The sequence below is a fragment of the Polyodon spathula genome, chromosome 1 (genome assembly GCF_017654505.1).
Source record: "Polyodon spathula isolate WHYD16114869_AA chromosome 1, ASM1765450v1, whole genome shotgun sequence".
Taxonomy (NCBI): domain Eukaryota; kingdom Metazoa; phylum Chordata; class Actinopteri; order Acipenseriformes; family Polyodontidae; genus Polyodon; species Polyodon spathula.
Genome location: NC_054534.1, coordinates 97,918,487 through 97,941,244, shown reverse-complemented (window position 1 = coordinate 97,941,244; position 22,758 = coordinate 97,918,487). Strand labels below are relative to the sequence as shown.

The 22,758-nt window shown below is 38.6% G+C and overlaps 1 protein-coding gene across 3 annotated transcripts in view; it reads left to right on the top strand.

Annotated features, from left to right (window-relative positions):
• The first annotated feature begins 8,634 nt into the window (after window positions 1–8,634).
• Window positions 8,635–22,758, top strand: part of rgs12b (regulator of G protein signaling 12b) — a 101,441-nt gene continuing 87,317 nt past the window's right edge. The window contains exons 1-2 of one of the 3 annotated variants that reach the window (XM_041267326.1): window positions 8,635–8,650; window positions 11,031–13,057. In XM_041267326.1, coding sequence (XP_041123260.1) covers window positions 11,171–13,057 — 1,887 coding nt within the window. In that variant the 5' untranslated portion in view covers window positions 8,635–8,650; window positions 11,031–11,170. Of the gene's footprint in view, window positions 8,651–9,454; window positions 9,552–11,030; window positions 13,058–22,758 lie in introns of those variants that run through there. The other 2 variants (XM_041267335.1, XM_041267319.1) reach the window with 2 other exon arrangements.

Sequence of the window (22,758 nt, the reverse complement as noted above, 5' to 3'; positions counted from 1 at the left end):
CTGTGCAAAAGTTTTAGGCAGGTGTGAAAAAATGCTGTAAAGTAAGAATGCTTTCAAAAATAGACATGTTAATAGTTTATATTTATCAATTAACAAAATGCAAAGTGAGTGAACAGAAGAAAAATCTACATCAAGTCAATATTTGGTGTGACCACCCTTTGCCTTCAAAACAGCATCAATTCTTCTAGGTACACTTGCACACAGTTTTTGAAGGAACTCGGCAGGTAAGCTGGCCCAAACATCTTGGAGAACTAACCACATTTCTTCTGTGGATTTAGGCAGCCTCAGTTGCTTCTCTCTCTTCATGTAATCCCAGACCGACTCGATGATGTTGAGATCAGGGCTCTATGGGGGCCATACCATCACTTCCAGGACTCCTTGTTCTTCTTTACGCTGAAGATAGTTCTTAATGACTTTCGCTGTATGTTTGGGGTCGTTGTCATGCTGCAGAATAAATTTGGGGCCAATCAGATGCCTCCGTGATGGTATTGCATGATGGATAAGTATCTGCCTGTACTTCTCAGCATTGAGGAGATCATTAATTCTGACCAAATCCCCAACTCCATTTGCAGAAATTCAGCCCCAAACTTGCAAGGAACCTCCACCATGCTTCACTGTTTCCTGCAGACACTCATTAGTGTACCGCTCTCCAGCCCTTCGGCTAACAAACTGCCTTCTGCTACAGCCAAATATTTTAAATTTTGACTCATCAGTCCAGAGCACCTGCTGCCATTTTTCTGCACCCCAGTTCCTGTGTTTTTGTGCATAGTTGAGTCGCTTGGCCTTGTTTCCACGTCAGAGGTATGGCTTTTTGGCCGCAAGTCTTCCATGAAGTCCACTTCTGACCAGACTTCTCCGGACAGTAGATGGGTGTACCAGAGTCCCATTGTTTTCTGCCAATTCTAAGCTGATGGCACTGCTGGACATCTTCCGATTGCGAAGGGAAGTAAGCATGATGTGTTTTTCATCTGCTGCAGTAAGTCTACTTGGCCGACCACTGCGTCTACGGTCCTCAACGTTGTCTGTTTCTTTGTGCTTCTTCAAAAGAGCTTGGACAGCTATCTGGGAACCCATGTCTGCCTTGAAATTTCTGTCTGGGAGAGACCTTGCTGATGAATTATAACTACCTTGTGTTTTGTTGCTGTGTTCAGTCTTGCCATGGTGTATGACTTTTGACAGTAAACTGCCTTCAGCAACCTCACCTTGTTAGCTAAGTTTGCCTATTCCTCACCCAGTTTTATTCCTCCTACACAGCTGTTTCTGTTTCAGTTAATGGTTGTGTTTCAACCTACATACTGAATTGATGATCAGTAGCACCTGTTTGGTATAATTGTTTAATCATACACCTGACTATATGTCTACAAAATCCCTGACTTTGTGCAAGTGTACCTAGAAGAATTAATGCTGTTTTGAAGGCAAAGGTTGGTCACAGCAAATATGGATTTGATGTAGATTTTTCTTCTGTTCACTCACTTTGCATTTTGTTAATTGATAAATATAATCTATAAAAATATCTTTTTGAAAGCATTTTTACTTTACAGCATTTTTTCACACCTGCCTAAAACTTTGCACACACACACACTGTATTTTACCTTGAAGTATGTGACAACACAACAATTTCAGGATGTGTGACCACAACATAGTTTTAAAAAGTCACTTCCACCCATGGAACTATTATATTGTTGTTTTGTTTTAAAACTGTAAACAAATTTATCAGAAAGTATCGCAACGTTCCAATAATAAAGCAACAACGTGGTTTAAGTATTATTAATAACTTCTGTCATTTGTGTTAATTCATAAGAAATTAGTAAAATGTCACCTGTCAAACAGTAAAGTATTTATAGCACTGGTTTAAGAAGCCTAAATATACAGCCACCTGTTTAATAAAAATGAAATTCCTTTAAGATTGTTACCTGCGACCAGGTATGATAAATCCTTCCTGTACACGGAAGCTTTCAAGAAAGCTAGCTGAGAGTTATAATTTAATCTTGCTGTATTCCATTTTTCAAGCTATTAAATATATAAAGTAAAATGCTTTATTCAGTTGGGAAATATTAATGGGTTTATTTAGATAAAAGCCAAAATTCTTAAAATGAACTACCAGTAGGATTTTATTTGTTATATAACAGTGAAAACATTCTCGCCCTGAACTGGGAACGAACCATTGATTGTACATCAGCCTGAGTATTACACAACACTGTTCATAGACTTAAGATGCTGTTATAATACTAATGCAACACAGATTTGTTTTTGATTGACTGAAGAGTAGTTATTAACTACTGGGGCAGGCGTGCTTCTCATCTAGCTGCACTAATTTGACATCAAAACAGTAAATAAAAATGACATTCCCTTGTACATAATTAGGGAAAGCTATACATTCTAATAATGGTGTTTCCTTTCTTGAACTCTAGAATGGATTTCCTTGTGCTGCTTCTGTCTTGCAACATGTAACTCTTCAGCTACTTAGCTCTTGGTTCAGTGCTCAACAGCTTTTTTTATGGCCTGCTCACTATTAATGTATTTTTGACTACATTTAATCGATTTCGGAATACATGTAGACATTACTGTCGCCCACATCCTTATCTCCACTGTATCTGAAAACAATCTGGATATACTTTGAATCTGCCAGTAAGAATGAAATTACCTCACACAAAGCTAATGCCAAGCTCTCGGTTCCTTTGCCAAACAAGGATCCATGATAATTCTTTGCTAAATGAACTTCTTACTGCATACTTTACCCTTCGAAGCTCTCTGCTTCATCAGAAACCAGACCTTATTGGCTTTCTTTTTTGTTTCCATTCCACCATGGTGGTTTCGGCAGCAGATACACAAACACAGCAGCAGGAGGTAAGGATGTCTTCTGCAAGGTCTTCTGTAGCACAGGGAAGCAAAATGAAAATGTAAACAAGCATACCTTAACCTCCCCCTATGCTGGTTTAGTTCTAATGGACATAATGACATTTTAAACATAATGCCCAACATTTCTGAAACTTGTAAAGTTTTTTTTTTTTTTTTAAACTAAATGGTCATAGTTTTTTTTTTTTTTTTTTTTAGAAATACAAGCTTTTAAAAAAAACTTAAATCAGGTTTCATTTGATGTTATTTGTAGTTGAGGGTGTCATTTAAAAAGCTGGTCTACCACCCCACTCACACTTGTGGTTTAAGCTGACCCAGAGCCAAATTATCTCATTTAAACTAGAAAGGAAGGGGGGAGAAATCAACAAAAAAACAGAAGGGAGACCGCATCAAAACAAGAACAACAACTCAGGTAAGACAACCATTAAATGTATTTATCTAAATGCTAGAAGTATCAGAAACAAAATTCTAGAACTTGAAGCTACTGCACTAACAGGTAACTATGATGTGATAGGTGTTACAGAAACGTGGTTGTCTGAGAGTGATGGGGACGAATTTAATATTTGTGGGTATACACTGTATAGGAAAGACAGGCAGGACAGAAGAGGAGGAGGGGTAGCGCTATACATAAGAAACAGTCTTGAAGCCCAGGTGTTAAACCTGGACAAAGAAAATAAAACCGAATCAATATGGGTCAGAATAACGGACAAAAATTCAAAAGGCATAATAATAGGAGCATGCTATAGACCGCCAGATTCAGATGGTGAGCACAATAATCTGTTATACAATGACATTAGAAATGTGTGTAGCAAAGGAGAAGCCATACTAATGGGGGATTTCAACTTCCCCCAAATAAAATGGGAAAACCCGGTGGGTAGCGCGAAGGATGAAATAGAAATGGTGGAAATGACAAATGACTGCTTCCTAACACAATTTGTGAAGGCACCCACTAGAGGGGAGGCATGCCTTGATTTAGTCTTTTCAAATAACGAGGATAGAATAACTAAAACAGAGGTCAGAGAACCACTGGCAAACTCAGACCACAACATGGTCTCATTTGAAGTGTTTTTTAAATCCCCAAAAGTAATGACTAAAGCTAAGGTTTACAATTTTAGAAAAGCAAACTATGAAGGTATGAAACAGAGACTAACAGAAGTAGATTGGAGTAAAATAGAGAAAACACCCACAGAAGAAGGATTGTTGTTCTTCAAAAATGTAGTACTAGAGGCACAAAACAATTATATCCCTAAAGTAGACAAATCTAAATGTAAAACAAAATTGCCAAAATGGTTTAATAGATCAATTAAAAAAAATATTCAGCGAAAAAAGGCACTTTACAGAGCATTAAAAAAGGACCAAAAAGAAAGTACGCAGAAAGAGTACACAGAACTGCAAACGCAAGTCAAAAAGGAAGTTAGAAAGGCCAAGAGAGAAATAGAAATGAACATTGCTAAGGGAGCTAAAACCAATTCCAAAATGTTCTTCCAATATTACAACAGCAAGAGAACATTCAAAGAGGAGATTAAATGTTTAAGAGATACAAATGGCAAAATCGTAGATGAAGAAAAAAAAATAGCAAATATGTTAAATGATTACTTTTCACAAGTTTTTACAAAGGAAGATACTGACAACATGCCCCACATGTCATCCAGTTCCTATCCAGTTTTAAATAACTTTAGCATAACTGAGGCAGAAGTGTTAAAGGGACTAGGAGCTCTTAAAATAAACAAATCCCCTGGGCCGGATGAGATCCTCCCAGTAGTACTCAAAGAAATGAAAGAAGTAATTTACAAACCGCTAACCAAGATCATGCAGCAGTCTCTTGACACAGGGGTGGTACCGACAGACTGGAAAATTGCAAACGTAATACCGATCCACAAAAAGGGAAACAAAACTGAACCAGGTAACTACAGACCAGTAAGCCTGACTTCTATTATATGCAAACTTATGGAAACTATAATAAGATCCAAAATGGAAAATTACCTATATGGTAACAGGGTACTGGGAGACAGTCAACATGGTTTTAGGAAAGGGAGATCGTGCCTAACTAACTTGCTTGATTTTTTTGAGGATGCAACATCGATAATGGATAATTGCAAAGCATATGACATGGTTTATTTAGATTTCCAGAAAGCTTTTGACAAAGTCCCGCACAAAAGATTAATTCTCAAACTGAACGCAGTTGGGATTCAAGGAAACACATGTACATGGATTAGGGAGTGGTTAACATGTAGAAAACAGAAAGTACTGATTAGAGGAAAAACCTCAGAATGGAGTGTGGTAACCAGCGGTGTACCACAGGGATCAGTATTAGGTCCTCTGCTATTCCTAATCTACATTAATGATTTAGATTCTGGTATAGTAAGCAAACTTGTTAAATTTGCAGACGACACAAAAGTAGGAGGAGTGGCAAACACTGTTGCAGCAGCAAAGGTCATTCAAAATGATCTAGACAAGATTCAGAACTGGGCAGACACATGGCAAATGACATTTAATAGAGAAAAGTGTAAGGTACTGCACGCAGGAAATAAAAATGTACATTATAAATATCATATGGGAGATATTGAAATTGGAGAAGGAATCTATGAAAAAGACCTAGGAGTTTTTGTTGACTCAGAAATGTCTTCATCTAGACAATGTGGGGAAGCTATAAAAAAGGCTAACAAGATGCTCGGATACATTGTGAAAAGCGTTGAATTTAAATCAAGGGAAGTAATGTTAAAACTGTACAATGCACTTGTAAGACCTCATCTTGAATATTGTGTGCAGTTCTGGTCACCTCGCTATAAAAAAGATATTGCTGCTCTAGAAAGAGTGCAAAGAAGAGCGACCAGAATTATTCCGGGCTTAAAAGGCATGTCATATGCAGACAGGCTAAAAGAATTGAATCTGTTCAGTCTTGAACAAAGAAGACTACGTGGCGACCTAATTCAAGCATTCAAAATTCTAAAAGGTATTGACAGTGTCGACCCAAGGGACTTTTTCAGCCTGAAAAAAGAAACAAGGACCAGGGGTCACAAATGGAGTTTAGAAAAAGGGGCATTCGGAACAGAAAATAGGAGACACTTTTTTACACAGAGAATTGTGAGGGTCTGGAATCAACTCCCCAGTAATGTTGTTGAAGCTGACACCCTGGGATCCTTCAAGAAGCTGCTTGATGAGATTTTGGGATCAATAAGCTACTAACAACCAAACGAGCAAGATGGGCCGAATGGCCTCCTCTCGTTTGTAAACTTTCTTATGTTCTTATGTTCTTATGAGTGAACGCTGGTAAAATCAAAAGGCGACTCTGGGCCGGGTGAAATTTAGCTTTTTGATGCGGCCTAAAGTACCAATGCCGCCTCAGGGCCGGCCTTAACGCGTCAGTGCGGTGACGTAGCTCAAACCACTCCCCTACTAGGTCGAGCGTAGTAGATCAAACAATGTCGGTTTTAAGAGGTAGCAGCTGGGACGATGCAGAAATTAACCCTTAGCGGTCTATTTGTTCAGCGCTTGTCAGGCACGTTGGGTCCAATTTATTTTCACACGAGCCGTTTGAAATATTTTTTTTTCCCCCCAGAGTAAAGCAGGTTTAAAAGGTATTGAATCGCAAAAGTACAGTCCTGCATCTACAGCCAAGCCCCAACCCTTGTTCATTTTATCACCAAACTCCTCAATAATACGATCCAAGTCATTATTTTATTATTATAGCATCTCAAAATGCTCTGCAAAGGTCTGTGATATTCTTATCTCCTTTATGTCCGTGTTATCTCTGTGGTGAAAACATGCAAGCTTCTCCGAGAACTCTGGAAATACCGAGCAGTAGGCCAGAGATAAACTCACCACGGATCGTGGATTTTATGGAACCTACGGTGATCTCCAGCCCGGAAAATAGCAACGGGGAATGCACTGAATACACAGACACTTTTGACGATGATGATGCTGGGTCAGTCATGAATGGTAAGTATTTCTTCATCGTACAGCATTCATTAAAATGATGAAACTTACGCTCTGTGTGTGTGTGTGTGTGTGTGTGTATATATATATATATATATACACACACACACACACATTTCAGATTGTAGCTAAAATTGTAAACCTCAATATTGATGCATACAACGTCAATTATTCAGTCACCATTAATATAATAATCTGTATTGTGATTAATGTAATGTACATGTCCTTGTTTGCTGCATTTACGCATGATCCAACACGATCGCTTCTTTCCACAGTAACCGGCTGCACTGTCAACACACGCCTTTATTGTATCTTATGCAATAAGTACAGTACCAACAGTGCTGCAAAAAATAAGATTGCCATATTTACATCTGCAAATTTCCCAGCTCAATCTCTTATGTTGACCAGGGAATGCGGTGTTACGTCACTGTTTACATTCCCGACAAGCACTTCGCCGCAATTTAGGCTTCCTTTTCAGCCACACATGTGAACGCACTCAGGCCTTCTAAAACCTCAACTGTGAACGGAAATTTGAGACGGTCCAAGGCCGACTCAGTGTGGATGGGATCTGAATTTCACCCGGCCCAGGGCTGCCTTTTTATTTTTTGAGTACACATGAGATAAGGCAGCCCTGGGCCAGCCTAAACTGCAAGTGTGAATGGGGTGTATATATTAGAAATTAAAATCTCAAAGGCTGAGGTACGATATTTGTTGTTGAGGCTCCAATTGCTCCTACTGGTGTCCTGACAGTCTCCTTAAAGTTGGTTTTGTCTAATTGTTTGTGCCTGTATTGTTTATTTGTGATAACACAAGTGAGGAGTCTGGCACTTTCTGAGCCAGCCACTAGCATCATTAATGTATGTGTTTGTGCATTATTTGCTACTTAAACCAACCTATTTTAGATTCTGTTATGAAAAAATGACTTTGTTTTTTCAAGGGTTTGGCTGTTTTAGTAAAGGTGTCTCAAATGTCTTTTACATATTTAAAAGTGAAGTGTACTGGCTGTCTCTGAAGGTGTCACCTTTCAAATGCTGTAATAAAACACCATTTGAAAAAAAAAGTTGCCCCCCCTTAAAAGATACTCATACCTTCCAGTCCATTCTGTCTCTCCTCCTGAAACAAAGGCACTGGCGACACTTGCATATATCCACAGTGCCTTCTGTTTTTCTTTATGATTTATAATACACATATAAAACAAAAAATGCAAATAGAACATGACCGCAGGGCACTGCTAATTGTCTGTTAAAATATCACCTATTAACATGCACATTAGTTTGTGCCTATTATCAGGTAGTCAGTTAAAAGTAAATACAAACTAAATACAGTCTGAGTTATCTACAAAAATTACATTTTAATACTACTTGATATTCAAAATACATATCAGCAACAAAATACAAAAGGGTACATATCCTGCAAAATAAGTTGCTACATTAAAGAACCTGATGATGCAATTAGTCGTAATTTAGAAATAGAAAGAATCATGTCACTATAACAATATGTTTTTCTATTCTAATCTACTGGAAAATGTAGAAAGAGCATACAAATGAGCATACTCATTTCTGTATACTGAGTAAAGAAAGACAAATAACTGACAAATACGAAGGCATCTGTTATTTTTCTGTATCATCTAAATACAATCAACATTTATGAAATATATAACAATCAGGGCTTGGAGGAACATAATTGTAAAATTACTTTAAGTAGACTATTTTCCTGAAACTGCAGGAATCCCATTCGGTCACCGCAGTTTTCTGAAGTCACGTGACTGGCAGTGCACCCGTTGTTGCTCGCTTGTTGATTCTACTGTTTACTTTCCACGGTGCGCGCTGGGAGAGACTGTGGATCCGAGATCAATCGGGTATTTGAATTGTTAAGACACTATCTGCATAAGTGTTTTCCTCTGTAAAACAACTGTATTTCCGTACACCGCTGAGTGGATTTATTTATGACTTTGTTCGATAACTAGTGTGGAAAACGATATGTCTTACACTGGCTCAAAGTGCATAGTGACTTAAGTCTCTTGAATGGACGAAATGACTTGTTTTTAAAATGCGTGGCTTTTTGCTTTGTTTTATGCAATGTAGTTTTTTACAGAATGGTTTCAGTTTGTCTACATTAGGCCAGCATACTTTTTATATAGAATGTCACTGCTGGACAACGAATGCAATAAATATATACTTTTATTTTTGCCGGTTAAAAGTATTTTATTGGAGATGTTACACAATACGTATAAAACTATTCCCGATAAAGTTGGGAATTTTGTTATGCTGTCATATGTAAAAAAATAAATAAAATAATAATAATAAAAAAGCGTATACATATTGCAAGTCGACAAACACTTGTAAAAAGTCGGTTTTATTAAAAACCCATAATTACATTTTATATACAGTTTCTGCACAGCTGTGTGTAACATACCGGTACTTAAACTACTAAATTATTTGCACACCTCAATCTATCTTGATTGTTGCCTGAACAAAGTTGGACGGTTGAATTTGATCGACATACAGGGTAGCGAATATGACTCTCAAGATACAGTGTGGACAAGGTCGTTGTTATGGTAACTTGTCGGTGACGCCATGTGATCCCTACAATGAAAAAGACGAGGCGGGGCAATCGGTGAAGCAGGATAGAGTGAGTTTTTTTTTTTCTGGGATTTGGTTTGCACAGCTAGGGAGAAAGTTTATAAAGCTTATTTTTAAAAATTAAAATTAGCGAAGGTTTAAGCGCATTGCTGTAAATGCATTTGCATTCAGAACAAGGTAAGACTTGTCATTTTGATGTACTGTCAGTACTCTAAAATTTAGCAAGAAAGCAAGTCGAGTAGAAGTAGCAGCTAATTGGCGTTAGACTTAAGCATTGTTGGAAGTAGTTTTTCATACTGGTATTCCTACCTAATCAAGTCTGAACGTCAACTAAACTGTAATAGAAATTACATTTGTAATAATCTGGCGTTCGTATCGTGTGTGTGTGTGTGTATATATATATATATATATATATATATATATATATATATATATATATATATATATAGGGGATAGGTGTATGTGCTTTTGGTGTATGTGCTTTTATTTGTTTAATACATATGTTTTTTGGTGTTTTATGAGTTTGGCAGAAAACGTGGTATTCTGCCAAGCTTTCGTTTGGACTTGCAGTCTACGTTTGTGTACCTGTTGCTGGGCAAAGGTGTGTTTGTTTTTGTATTTAGCGCTCAAATTTTCAATTAAAAAAAGTCAAACTGCTTCTGTCATTGGAGATTATGACATTCCTGGAGTTTACTTACACCCTATGTCTAATAATTGTGTCCAGTAAAAGTTACTGTCATGCGTGACGTTTTAAGTTTTATTTAACTTTTTTTTTTTTTTTGTGAATACCAGTTATACAAAGAGTGGTATAGTAGTGTTACCATAATACTTCTTGCCCGTATCAAGGAGATGCAAGCCAAAAGTGAAGTATGAAAATGTAGGATTGTATATCGCTCATAATTAGATTCACTTACAGTAATAGTAACCACTTGGAGTAGAACATGTATTGCATGTTTTTGCATGGGCCTTGCTTACAAAATAACTTGGTAATAGATATTTCGATACCAGTCTCCACAGGCACAATTGGTGGATCACGTTTTTGGGGTTAAATTAACAGGACTCCCAACAGTCTGTGTTAATGATGCTTTTAAACTTGTTAGAATAATCTAAAACCATTTATATTTGAGTAATGGAATTCCAGTATATTTAGAGAGCAATGTGAGGTAAAATGGGCAATACCCTGCACCTCCTGTTTTTTAGTAAATGCAAATCCCTCACCCCTGTTTTCCTTTTTAAGCTGCCCCAATACTTTGTGGTGGGTATGGTATGTATTTTAGCTTGCAGATTGTTTGTTAAGATACTGCAGTGTGTTGACAGTAAAGTATGCGAACACCGTGTTAGACAAATTCCTCCCTGCATGTAACATAATTGAAAAACTGAACCAGATTTCAAGGCAAATTATATGTAGTTTAAATGCTTTTTTTCAGAATGTTTGTTAACTGATAATGGATTTGATCTCTGAAATTTGAGAAGTTAAGAGAAAAAAAGAACTTGAGAATGAAATTGTATGAAACACAAGGACAGACTGCATATTTTTATTTTTTACAATTTTAAATATAAAAGCTTTAAACATGTTGTAGGTCTACGTTTTTATTTAAGATAGTTTTTTTTTTTACCTACCGTTAAGTAAAATGCTTTTCTCTCTTTTCTTTTAAGGTTTTCATTGTGAAAAACATCCTTTCACTGAAAAAATAATGCATATTCAGCGGTAAAGTTGGCACTAGGTGATGATCTCACAAAGGTGTTAGATTTGCTTGTCCTGCTCTGTATTTATAAAGCCCTTGATAGAAAAAAAAATGTTCAGACAGGGAGAAACAGTGAAGCGACGACTTAATTTACATACTGCTCCCCGGGTGAGAAGTGTAGAAGTTGCCAGAGGAAGAGCTGGGTATGGATTCACCCTTTCTGGTCAGGCCCCCTGTCTTCTGAATTGTATTTTGAAAGGAAGTCCTGCAGACTATGTTGGCCTTAGAGCTGGAGATCAGATCCTGAGTGTCAATGAAATCAATGTGTCGAAAGCATTACAAGAAGATGTTGTGAAGTTAATTGGAAAGTGCACCGGGGTGTTGCACATGGTAATTGCAGAAAGCAGCAGTCACATCGACTCCTGTTCTAGTGATGAAGAACTCAGTTTCCATGAAACAAAAAACTGGGTAAAGCCTAAGATCGACTCCAAAACTTTGGGGATAAACAGAGCTGAAAGAGTTGTGGCCGAAATGCAGTCTGGAGGAATTTTTAACATGATTTTTGAAAACTCAAGTCATTCTTCTAGTAGCTCTGGGAAATCTGCCCCAAAACCAAGGCCATTGTCAGAACCTGACTTTAATTGCAGACACAGACATGAAAGTATCAGGAGCAACCCAGACTTACTTTCCGAGGAAGAGATGGCAAAAGTATTGAACGATGATTCAGTATTTGCTGACATGTTTGAAAGTCAGGATGATTTTGGACTAGATGCAAGTATTCTAAATGTAGGAATGATTGTCGGATATCTAGGTTCGATTGAACTGGCTTCCACAAGTGCGAACCTAGAGAATGACAGCTTGCAAGCAATCCGCGGCTGCATGAGACGCTTGCGGGCTGAGCAGAAGATCCATTCTCTGGTTATGATGAAGATAATGCATGACTGCATTCAGCTTTGCAATGACAAAGGTGCTGTTATTGCTGTTTACCCTGCTGAGAAGCTAGCATTCAGCGCTGTATGTCCTGATGATAGAAGGTTCTTTGGACTCGTCACTATGCAAGTTACAGATGACCAAAGTTTAGCAAAAGAGGTGGAAAGTGGACTTAGAACTTCATGTCACGTCTTTATGGTGGATGCAGAACTCTGTCATCATAAAATTCACCAGGGCATAGCAAGGCGCTTTCGTTTTGAATGCACGCCTGACCCAGACATAAACGGTTGCTTGGAGTTTCCCCCAACTTCTCAGCCTGTCCTGCAGTTTGTCTCTGTGCTCTACCGCGATATGGGGGAGTCGATAGAAGGGATGCGGGCAAGAGCATTTTTAGATGGAGATAACGATGCCCAGCAGAATAACAGTACCAGTAGCAACAGTGACAGTGGAATTGGAAATTTTCAGCAAGAGGAGAAAAACAACCGAGTTCTTTTAGTTGACTTAGGAAGTAACCCAAATAGACATGTCCCTAATAGCCTGTGGGAAAACCCACAGGCACGGAATTCAAACCAGGCCGTGTCTTCACACTGGAATGGCTATCGTTATGACCAAGAAGGAGCAAAATATAATTTATCTGAGCTGTCTCATCCTGTTGCCTCTCACAACCCTGGTAGGCATCTAGGTCCCTCTGCTCGGCTCGAGGTCCCAGTCGCTTCATCCAGACCTAATTATTCCCAGGTTAAAAAAGCGGGCTCAGTGGGCGCCGTCCAATCTGGCAGTCAGCGTTGGCTTCCTGTCCATGTTCTGCAAGATTGGCAGCAAGGCAACAGCAGTGATCAGGAGTCCTATGCAGAATCTACAGATGGCTGGTCAAGTGCTAACTGCAGTACCCTGCCTCCTCCGATGAGCAAAATTCCAGCTGACAGGTACAGGGTTGCAGGGGAAATCGTCCAGCCCTCGAAACTGATTACTCAGAAAGATGAGTGGGCCAAGAAGTTGTTTGGAGCAGAGAAAACATTGGTAGCTCAGCAGAATGGGAAAAGAAATAAAGAAGATGGAGAAAAAAAGGTAAGATCAACTATACTTACGTCATCATTGATCTTTGCTTGATTTCCTGGAAATTAAAGGATGATGATAAATGCATTTAGTACTATATTCAAGGAAAGGTAAAAGGAGTGAAATGTTTTCCTGTTGTATTCTCTTATAATTGACTTCAGTGAGTGTACATAAAAACTAATGTGACACCCAAGTTAAAATTTAGGCACACACACTGAAAAATGTAGGCTCACATTTTAAGTTTCATGAATACAATTTGAACTTAGAAATTACTTCTAAAGTGCATGGGACCCAAAACATAAGATTTCTGGAGGAAAAAAAAAAAAAAAAAAAAACACAGCATAGAAAAAGCTTAAAGTAATCTCAGGCTCCTATATTTGAGGGTGCGTTTGTGCACAAATATACAGTAGGCACCATACCCTTATGTGCAGGACAGCTGAAGCAGAAGATGGACCAAACCATACTAAGAAATAGATTGAAAAACAGTTACTGCAATGCTATAGAAAACTATATTCACGTCTCCAACCTACTGTAGTATAAATGAGCAGGTACTGTACTATTAACCATGCATTGTAATGGTACAGTACCACTATTGAGGGATGAGTTCAAATAGGACCTGGTTTCTTGTGTGTCTTTCTGTTTGAGTATTACACAGCGTTGACTTTTTTGAAATCCAGAGCAGGTGTTGACTTGGAAGTCCCCCATAACATAATGAAGTGGTTCACCTTAAAGTATTTATCACTGCCAAAACAAAATCGGATGCCTTTTTGTGCAGATACATTTACCTGTAAAGTACTAAATGTATGTGTTCAGTGAGGCAAATTTATGTGAGACAAAGCTATTATAATTACTTGCTTCCTAAAACTGTTATTATTGGCCAGTACAGTACAAACAAGGCTAGTTTCCCCAAGGCTTGTCCTTGGGGACAACTAATCGTCTGCCAGGTGGATGTAAATGAACATTCCCCCCAGTGTCAAGGTTAAATAGGAGGCCCAGGTGCATCCAGGATGTTAATGCAAATGGGCACATTTAGTGTGATTTTAGTGTGATTTTCCACAGTAGTGTGATTTAAGATCCTTTCTTAATCCTAACTGTAATAATTTTAGCTAAGTTTTCAAAATCACTGCTGTAACAATGATTAACTTCACTAAAAGTAACAGAAAACTCAAACAAACCCTTATTTTAGTGTTTAATGACCAGATTTGTATTTGTCTGGGAGCACACATCGGAGAGGTTTTTTTTTTAAATTTTTTTATTCAAAAGTACTGTATACCTCTGAAAGTCTGTGAATTTAAAATGAACAGGAAAGCCGTGTCTTCATACACTGTTAAGGCAAGTTATTTACCCTCAGAAAATATCCAAAACTATCAGTCACAGAGAGCATGTGAAGCAAACTGATTGTCCAGTTTCGATGAAACTTTATAGACCTTTAGAACAAGTTACTGAGAGAATCAGAATCCTATATGCCTATCCAGAGATGGGCTGAACCAATTCTAAGGAAATACTGTATTTTATTTACACTTTGATATGGCCTTTTGATGATTGCTTTGTGCTGTTTGCTCCTCCAATGATGATTGCTTTGTGCTGTTTGCTCATTTGTGATCAGTCCTTGTTGGTGTAGTGGCTGAAGAAATCGTTAGATATTTGCATTAAGGCAGGGGTCCCCAACCTTTTCCTGTGCTCTCTCCAGAGCTTATTTTATGTTTTTATTCAGAAATATTATGGCATCCACATTCTCCGGTTTCAAAGAAGAACTGAGTTTGTTCACAAGCATCCCTACTTTGCTGAGCACACGCTTGCTCGGGACCGATGTTGCAGGGATGCTTAACATGCTCTTTGCCAAGGCTGCTAGGTTGGGAAAGAGTATCTGGTTATTTTTCCACCAAATCAGGGGATCTTTGCTGATGTTTAGTGGAGTTTCAGAAGCATAAATCCTCATCTCTTGTTGGTTTAAGGTATCCTTGGAAGTAGTGTGTATTTGTTGCCGTCCACGAAGTACCAATTCCGTTGCTTGTTCAGTCTTCGTTTTCTTTTTAACAGGTAAGTCCTCTGTGCTGCACTCACTTGTACAGGCACGATTTCCATCATTTTCGAGATTGTCCTCCACCAACCTCACTAGTTTGGAATACCGTGCTTCAGACACACAGGCTTTGGCCTGTTCGGATAAGAAATCCAGGTGGCGAAATTGTGGGATCAAGAAATGACACAAAAAGCAGTGGCATAACCTAATTGCTTGGGTCATTCAGCTGATGTAAACAAAATCGCTGAGACAAATTCACGTACTAGCTTATCTCTCAAATTATGTGTTGAAATTAGCAAATCAGTTGAAGTTGAAGAAGACAGTGTCACCCCTTCATCAGGAACTTCAGTCAGTGTGTGTTTTATCCCTGTTGCCAATGGGTACAAAGAACTAGCTGTAATGTTATTCTCTGCACTCAAAAGTACTGTAGCCAGTTCAAATGGCTGTAGTAGAGGTAGTATCTCAGATATTAGCTTACACTGCCCAGTCATGAGATCTAAAGTAGCTGCGTCAGACTTTCTGGTCAAACCTGGGTTTGACAAAACAGCAATAACTGGCCATTTTAATTTAAGAAGGCATTCAAACATATAATAAACCATATTCCACCTTGTTTGTACGTCCTGTATTAATTTGAGTGGTGCTTTTTCTGTGTTCAGCATTTGTTTGTTTCCTATTTAAAGTGCTTGTTGCCATCTCACTCTTTTTAAATGTGCAGCCAGTCTCCTTGCTGTTGCCACTAATGTATGGACTTGTTGTATATCCTCCAAGCTTTTCTGAATGCGGAGATTTATTTCCGATTTTAGTTTTTGAAACTGTCAAACCATGTATCTGCTGCTCCAAGGAAAGCCTCTTTAAAAATCTCACCCTCTTCAAACAGTTAAGCTTTTAAGCATGTTTTAAGTTTGCTTAGCTGCTTTTTCTGGCGCTCCGTTTTAATTGGAAAGTCGTCTTCGTAGTTTTTATGAACCGTTTTGAAATGTCTTAAAACATTGCCTTTTTTTTTTTTTTACCAAAGACAAGTGCACATTTGTCATTCACTGTGGTAAAAAAATCCTCCTCCTCCTATTCAATATGGAGATGGTAGGTTTTTGCTTTCTTTGCAGCAGACGGGCCTTCACTCATTGTACCAGCTTTTTTTAATTTATTTTTTAAATTAAGTGAAATGTTGGTTGCTGTAAAAATAAAATTGAAATACTAGTTTTATTATTTTGGTGTAACGTCAGAGGGGGGTCATCATGTCATTCTGTGCATGGAAGTAGCAGAATTGGAATATTCAGAGGGGATCTTAAACCATTCTCTGTGTCTTCCTGTTCTGGTCACAAACTCCCCCACTGACAAATAATTTTTTTTAGAAAGAGTCGTAAACTAACTGCTGGACAAGTGTTTGAGTCATTTCAGCGCCAGTAGTATTTTGCTGAGACAATTCTGACGGGGCGAAATAGCGGACCAATGGAGAACAAGGGACTGTGTCGGTGAGAACAACCAATGAAAAACACTTCACGTGGACTCAGGCACTGCCCAAAATAACCAAACTAACCAATCGCAGGGTTGAAGAGAGAATCACAAAACCTGCTGCCTTTCGAAGTGTGAGCGAGCTTCTGCTGCATGGTGCTGCGTCCAGTCTAGCTACTGCTTCCAGACATGCGTGGTGACAGAGTGTGCTGTCCGCAAAGGAGGTGTGCACAAGTAGTGTCCACCCGCTAGAGGTGGCTGGGAGTTCAGAGGAACAAAATGGATGCTACACTGCTCTGAAGAAAATTTCTGGTCATGGGAGCACACCTGCTCAAATTCATAGAAAGCAAGGAAGAACCAATGTTCTGAATAATGGCTAGAATCATCTTCTGAGATTGAGTAGATCAGTAAACGGGATACTGCATTAATCGGAAAGCGAGTCTTTGTTTCCATGTATCTGCACAAAACGAACTGAAGCGAAGCCGTCGGTTTTGTTTTTGGAAGATTCTGAGAGAATCGCCACAAGAACACTTATACAAACTATATAACTTTTCAATTGCAACGCATTAGCAGAACTGAGTTATGTCTGATCAACGAAACTATTCCCAGTGGGAAAACTGTCAACAACAGAGATAATGTTGCAAGACTTGGAGTTCAACAAACTGCTCTCCATTTGAAAGGAACTATTTCTATTGCGAGCCTATGCAATAATTGTACAACAAAGTGCTGTCTACATTGGAACTGCAGATCTGGAGAGCTGCAGTATTCGTCGACACAGATTGACTTCTGTATATGGAAATTGGTAAGTATTCAGCATGTCTAATATTAAATTCTTTATGACTCGAGACAGTAACTGAAGCAAATGCTATCAAGTTAAGTGGAAACTGTTCTAGGAATAGAATATAACTTCCTGTTTTAGAGTGTGTAAGAAATGTATTATGTTTGTTTGAAATGTGCAACTCAAAAGGCGTTGCCTAGTAAATGCAGAAAATTTCATCATTGCCCCATTTTGAGTTAATTTGAATATATAATCAACTGAGGTTGATAACATATTATTAGTTTGGTACATCACGTCTAAACTAAATACGGTAAAATTAATTTGCCAAATTAGGTACTGGAATGTTGGATTTCTTGCTGAATGGGAAGTTGAATTAATTCTTGTGCATATTGACATGATCGATTACAACGAGAAACGGGTATTGAAAATACTAATGCAAAGTAGACACTTTGTGTGATAAGACATATTCAATATTAGTATATTACCCATGTATGCTAATGATGTTATGGTCGTTGTAATCGTTTCACTATGGAATCAATGAACTGCATATTACTATTCACGCATCTCTCTACCCAATAGCCTTTCTTTTCTGTAATATTAGATTAGTTGTGCACCCCTTTTTCCTTAAATAAATGATTGTTTTATATTTCTGACATGTGTGGATGTCAATTGTTGTCAAGGGAATCCGAGTTCTACATGATGTCACCGAACTATTATGGTATGTCTCAGTTATTAACATTTGGACGTTCTTAAACAGTGCGCCTAGAGACTAATTTATATATAAATAAATTCTATACCAGAGTCACTACATTGGACATACAGAGTATATTCTCAAATCAAAAATCTACTGTTTGTAGAAAAGCAGGACGACTTGTGACTCTATCTGAATGGATGATGCCATTAATTTACGACTGTCACCTTCGACCGCTTTACAATATAAATTTCCAGGCTGTCTATCCTGGAATAAGGCAAACCAGGGCTTGTAACTAGAAGGTCACCGGTTCAAGTCCCACCTCTGCCACTGGCTGACTCCCTCTGTGACCCTGAGCAAGTCACTTAACCTCCTTGCACCCCATCCTGCAGATGAGATGTTAAATCAATGTCCTTTTGTAAGTGACTCTGCATATAATGCATATTATTTACGGACAGCCTATCTCTGTAAAGCCCTCTGTGATGGTGGTCCAATATGAAAGTATATATATATATATATATATATATATATATATATATATATATATATATATATATATATATATATATATATATATATATATATATATATATATATATATCAGACTTGAGTTATTGTCAAGTCCGAGTCCTTGAAACAAACTCAAATCAATTTCTATTAAACTAGTTGTAGTAGACGTTGTCAGATATCCCTCAGGAAAAAAGCACAAATAATAAAATATAAAAATACAAAAAAAATGGATTTATTTTTTTCTAGCTAGATTATTCTATTTGCATGCCTTTTTAAACTTGTCTGCAGGCACTCTTCCTCTTCTGGTGGCGGAAGGAACGGCAAGCAATCCTCCCATGGTGGTGGAGGCTGAGCCAGCAGGTATTCTCCCTCTGCTGGTGGAGGTGGGAGCGACAAGCAGTCCTCTCACGGCGGTGGAGTCGGAATCAGCAGGCATTCTCCTCCTGCTGGCGGAGGGAGCAGTAGCAGGCACTTATTCTGCTCTGGTGGAGACTTGGGCTGTAAACTTGGGGACTTCCCTTTCATGGGTTCTGGACGACCCAACACCCCCCTTCTGGGCGCAAGACGTTTGGGCTCCTCCCACTTGAGTACTAGTTCGTTCCTCTCAAACACCTTCTCCTAGAGCACAGAAAGCTGCAGGCTTATATACAGGTGACCATCTCCTGATTTAATCAATGAACTAACTCAGGAGATGGTCACCTTCTCCACTAGGTTTTTAAAATACACAAAACAATAACAAACCTCACAGCTTTTCGTCGTCCTATTTTAAACAATAAATTATAATAATAATACAAAATCTGCACAGGGGCGGAGAGTACCCTGTTCTAACATATTTAAACAATATATTTTATAGCAAGGCTTTACCCTGCTCCCTCTTATATGTGCAGGGCTTTTCAACCACCCTGCTACAAGCGCTGCTGCTCTCTCAGCTTTCCGCTCCATATTAGGGGTGTCACTGTATATCAGTTTTACGGTAAACCGCGGTATAAACTGCCACGGTTTTGAAACTGTTTTTCTATACCATGATTACCGAGTTCACACGGTTTAAGGTGATATGGGTGCGATTTTTATTTTATTTACCGTTTGTCCATCTGTGAGCCACTGTGTTCATTAGAACTAACTAATGAACACAGACATCTCAAGTTCTGAAAACTGCCATGCATGAGATTATCCGAGAAGGATATTAAATAAGTGAAGTCATATTTAATATAAACAACCCTACTAAATAGCAAACGTGATCGTCAGTAAATGAAACAACAATGCACTTTAACTTTTCGTCACTGCCTTCCTATTAATTTACCAAACCAAAGAAGTAACAGCAGCTGTTATCTATCGTATCGGTCAAGAGAAATGCAGTATGCAAAGCACCAATGCAGAGAATCAAAAAGTCTAAGACGTTACAGGCATGTGTATTATTTTTTTTTATTTCAAACGGTAAAGATGCTGCCGTCTCCTTGAGTTGATAGTGTTGTAGGGATTTCGGTTTTATGTATTAAAAAATTAATACAATTGTATTCCATTAAAAAAAAAAAAAAGTCCTAGATGGCCCTTAGCTTTGCAATGGTGTCATACCCACCTTAACTTTTCTTCTTTTTCTTTTTGTTCCTTGCTGTTAACATGCAGTCCAAAAAAAACAAAAAACAATTTGCAGACTCTTCTCGTCATTAAGTTTTGCACTCGGGGATTTTCAACCTTTTTTTGAAACTGTACCCCTTCTGTCGGGAGGTTTCAGCAAAAGTACCCTTTACAATTTTCGCTCAATGAATGGTAATGGTACCACAGTTGCAATAAAAGGCAGAATAATCTGGTTACCACATTTCTTTTTTCTCCCGTTTATTTAATATATAATTTTACATAACAGTACAGGACTGACAAATTGCTGAGACAGAAAAGCAAAGGCTTCATTCTTAAAACTTAGATGCAAAGAATTAAAAGGTAGTATTTAGGAATCTTTCGCTTTCTATTGGGAAAAGTCATTATAAATAATACAAAATAGTCTGCATTGTAAATGTTTGTCACATTGCTATTTACTTCCCACCTCAGCATAATTGTGTGTGCCATTTAAAATGTTTACAATATCAGAAACATTAACCTCAAGAAAAAACTATAATTACTAACTAAAAATGATCCAAAGGGGCTCTGTATAACATTGTCACTTTGCATTTTCTGACTTTTGTATTTCCCTTCGTTTTTCAATTACAGGTAAGAAATGTATCAAACACCGAACACATATTCAACCAGCTGTCAAAGTATGACGACTGCATTTATACTTATAAAAAATGCAGAAACACTGTGCTTCACTGATAAAAGTTGAAAACCGCAAACATGAGCAGCACAGACCGCTCTCCAGGCACACTCGCCAGACACCTGCTTCACCTATATATCAGAGGAAATCCACACAATCAAAACCGCGCATGTGTACAGGTGAAAAATGTGGTCGTGATAGATTGTTTTTTTTTTTTTCATTAGCCGTTCACTTGGCTGGTTTATACATTGAACAAAAAAATAAACGCAACATGCAACAATTTCAAAGATTTTACTGAGTTACAGTTCTTATAAAGAAATCAGACAATTGAAATAAATTCATTATGCTCTAATCTATGGATTTCACATTATTGGGAATACAGATATGCATCTGTTGGTCACAGATACCGTAAAAAAAAAAAAAAAAAAAAAGGTAGGGGCGTGGATCAGAAAACCAGTCAGTATCTGGTTTGACCACCAATTGCCTCATGCAGCGCGACACATCTCCTTCGCATAGAGTTGATCAGGCTGTTGATTGTGGCTTGTGAAATGTTGTCCCACTCCTCTTCAATGGCTGTGCGAAGTTGCTGGATATTGGTGGGAACTGGAACACGCTGTCGTACACGTCGATCCAGAGCATCCCAAACATGCTCTGGGTGACATGTCTGGTGAGTTTGCAGGCCATGGAAGAACTGGGACATTTTCAGCTGCCAGGAATTGTGTACAGATCCTTGCGACATGGGGCCGTGCATTATCATGCTGAAACATGAGGTGATGGCGGCGGATGAATGGCACGACAGTGGGCCTCAGGATCTCGTCACGGTATCTGCATTCAAATTGCCATCGATAAAATGCAATTGTGTTTGTTGTCCATAGCTTATGCGTGCCCATACCATAACCCCACTGCCCCCTGTTCACAACGTTGACATCAGCAAACCGCTCGCCAACACGACGCTGTACACGCTGTCTGTCATCTGCCCGGTACAGTTCTCCAGCGTGCCAGTGGCCGTCGAAGGTGAGCATTTGCCACTGAAGTCGGTTACGATGCCAAACTGCAGTCAGGTCAAGACCCTGGTAAGGATGACGAGCACGCAGATGAGCTTCCCTGAGACGGTTTCTGACAGTTTGTGCAGAAATTCTTCGGTTGTGCAAACCCACAGTATCATCAGCTGTCCGAGTGGCTGGTCTCAGACGATCCCGCAGGTGAAGAAGCCGGATGTGCAGGTCCTGGGCTGGCGTGATTACACGTGGTCTGTGGTTGTGAGGCCAGTTGGACGTACTGCCAAATTCTCTAAAATGACGTTGGAGGCTGCTTATGGTAGAGAAATGAACATTCAATTCACTGGCAACAGCTCTGGTGGACATTCCCGCAGTCAGCATGCCAATTGCATGCTCCCTCAAAACTTGAGACATCTGTGGCATTGTATTGTGTGACAAAACTGCACATTTTAGAATGGCCTTTTATTGTCCCCAGCACAAGGTGCACCTGTATAATGATCATGCTGTTTAATCAGCTTCTTGATATGCCACACCTGTCAGGTGGATGGATTATCTTGGCAAAGGAGAAATGCTCACTAACAGGGATGTAAACAAATTTGTGTACAAAATTTGAGAGAAATAAGCTTTTTTGTGCATATGGAATATTTAAATTTTATGGAATATTTTATTTCAGCTCATGAAACATGGGACCATGCTGTGTTTATGTTTTTGTTCAGTGTAGAATATATAATATGGTTAAATTCAAGAGCATTATTCTCACTTACTATCATTTTTATTTGTGCTTTTCTGAGTACCTACTATGACCCTTAGCAGTACCCCCAGGCGTACGCATACCCCTGGTTAAAAACCCCTGTCTTATAAGATGCCATCCAAACTGATAAAGATGAAGAGGGTATTCAGTTGCAGTGGTCACATCCTCACCCCCTATCGTTCCAGACTGAGCCCAGAACATTTTAATATTTTGGTGTTTCTCCACAGTAATTTGAAATAAAAAAGTAGCATTATTTTGCTGAGCCTGT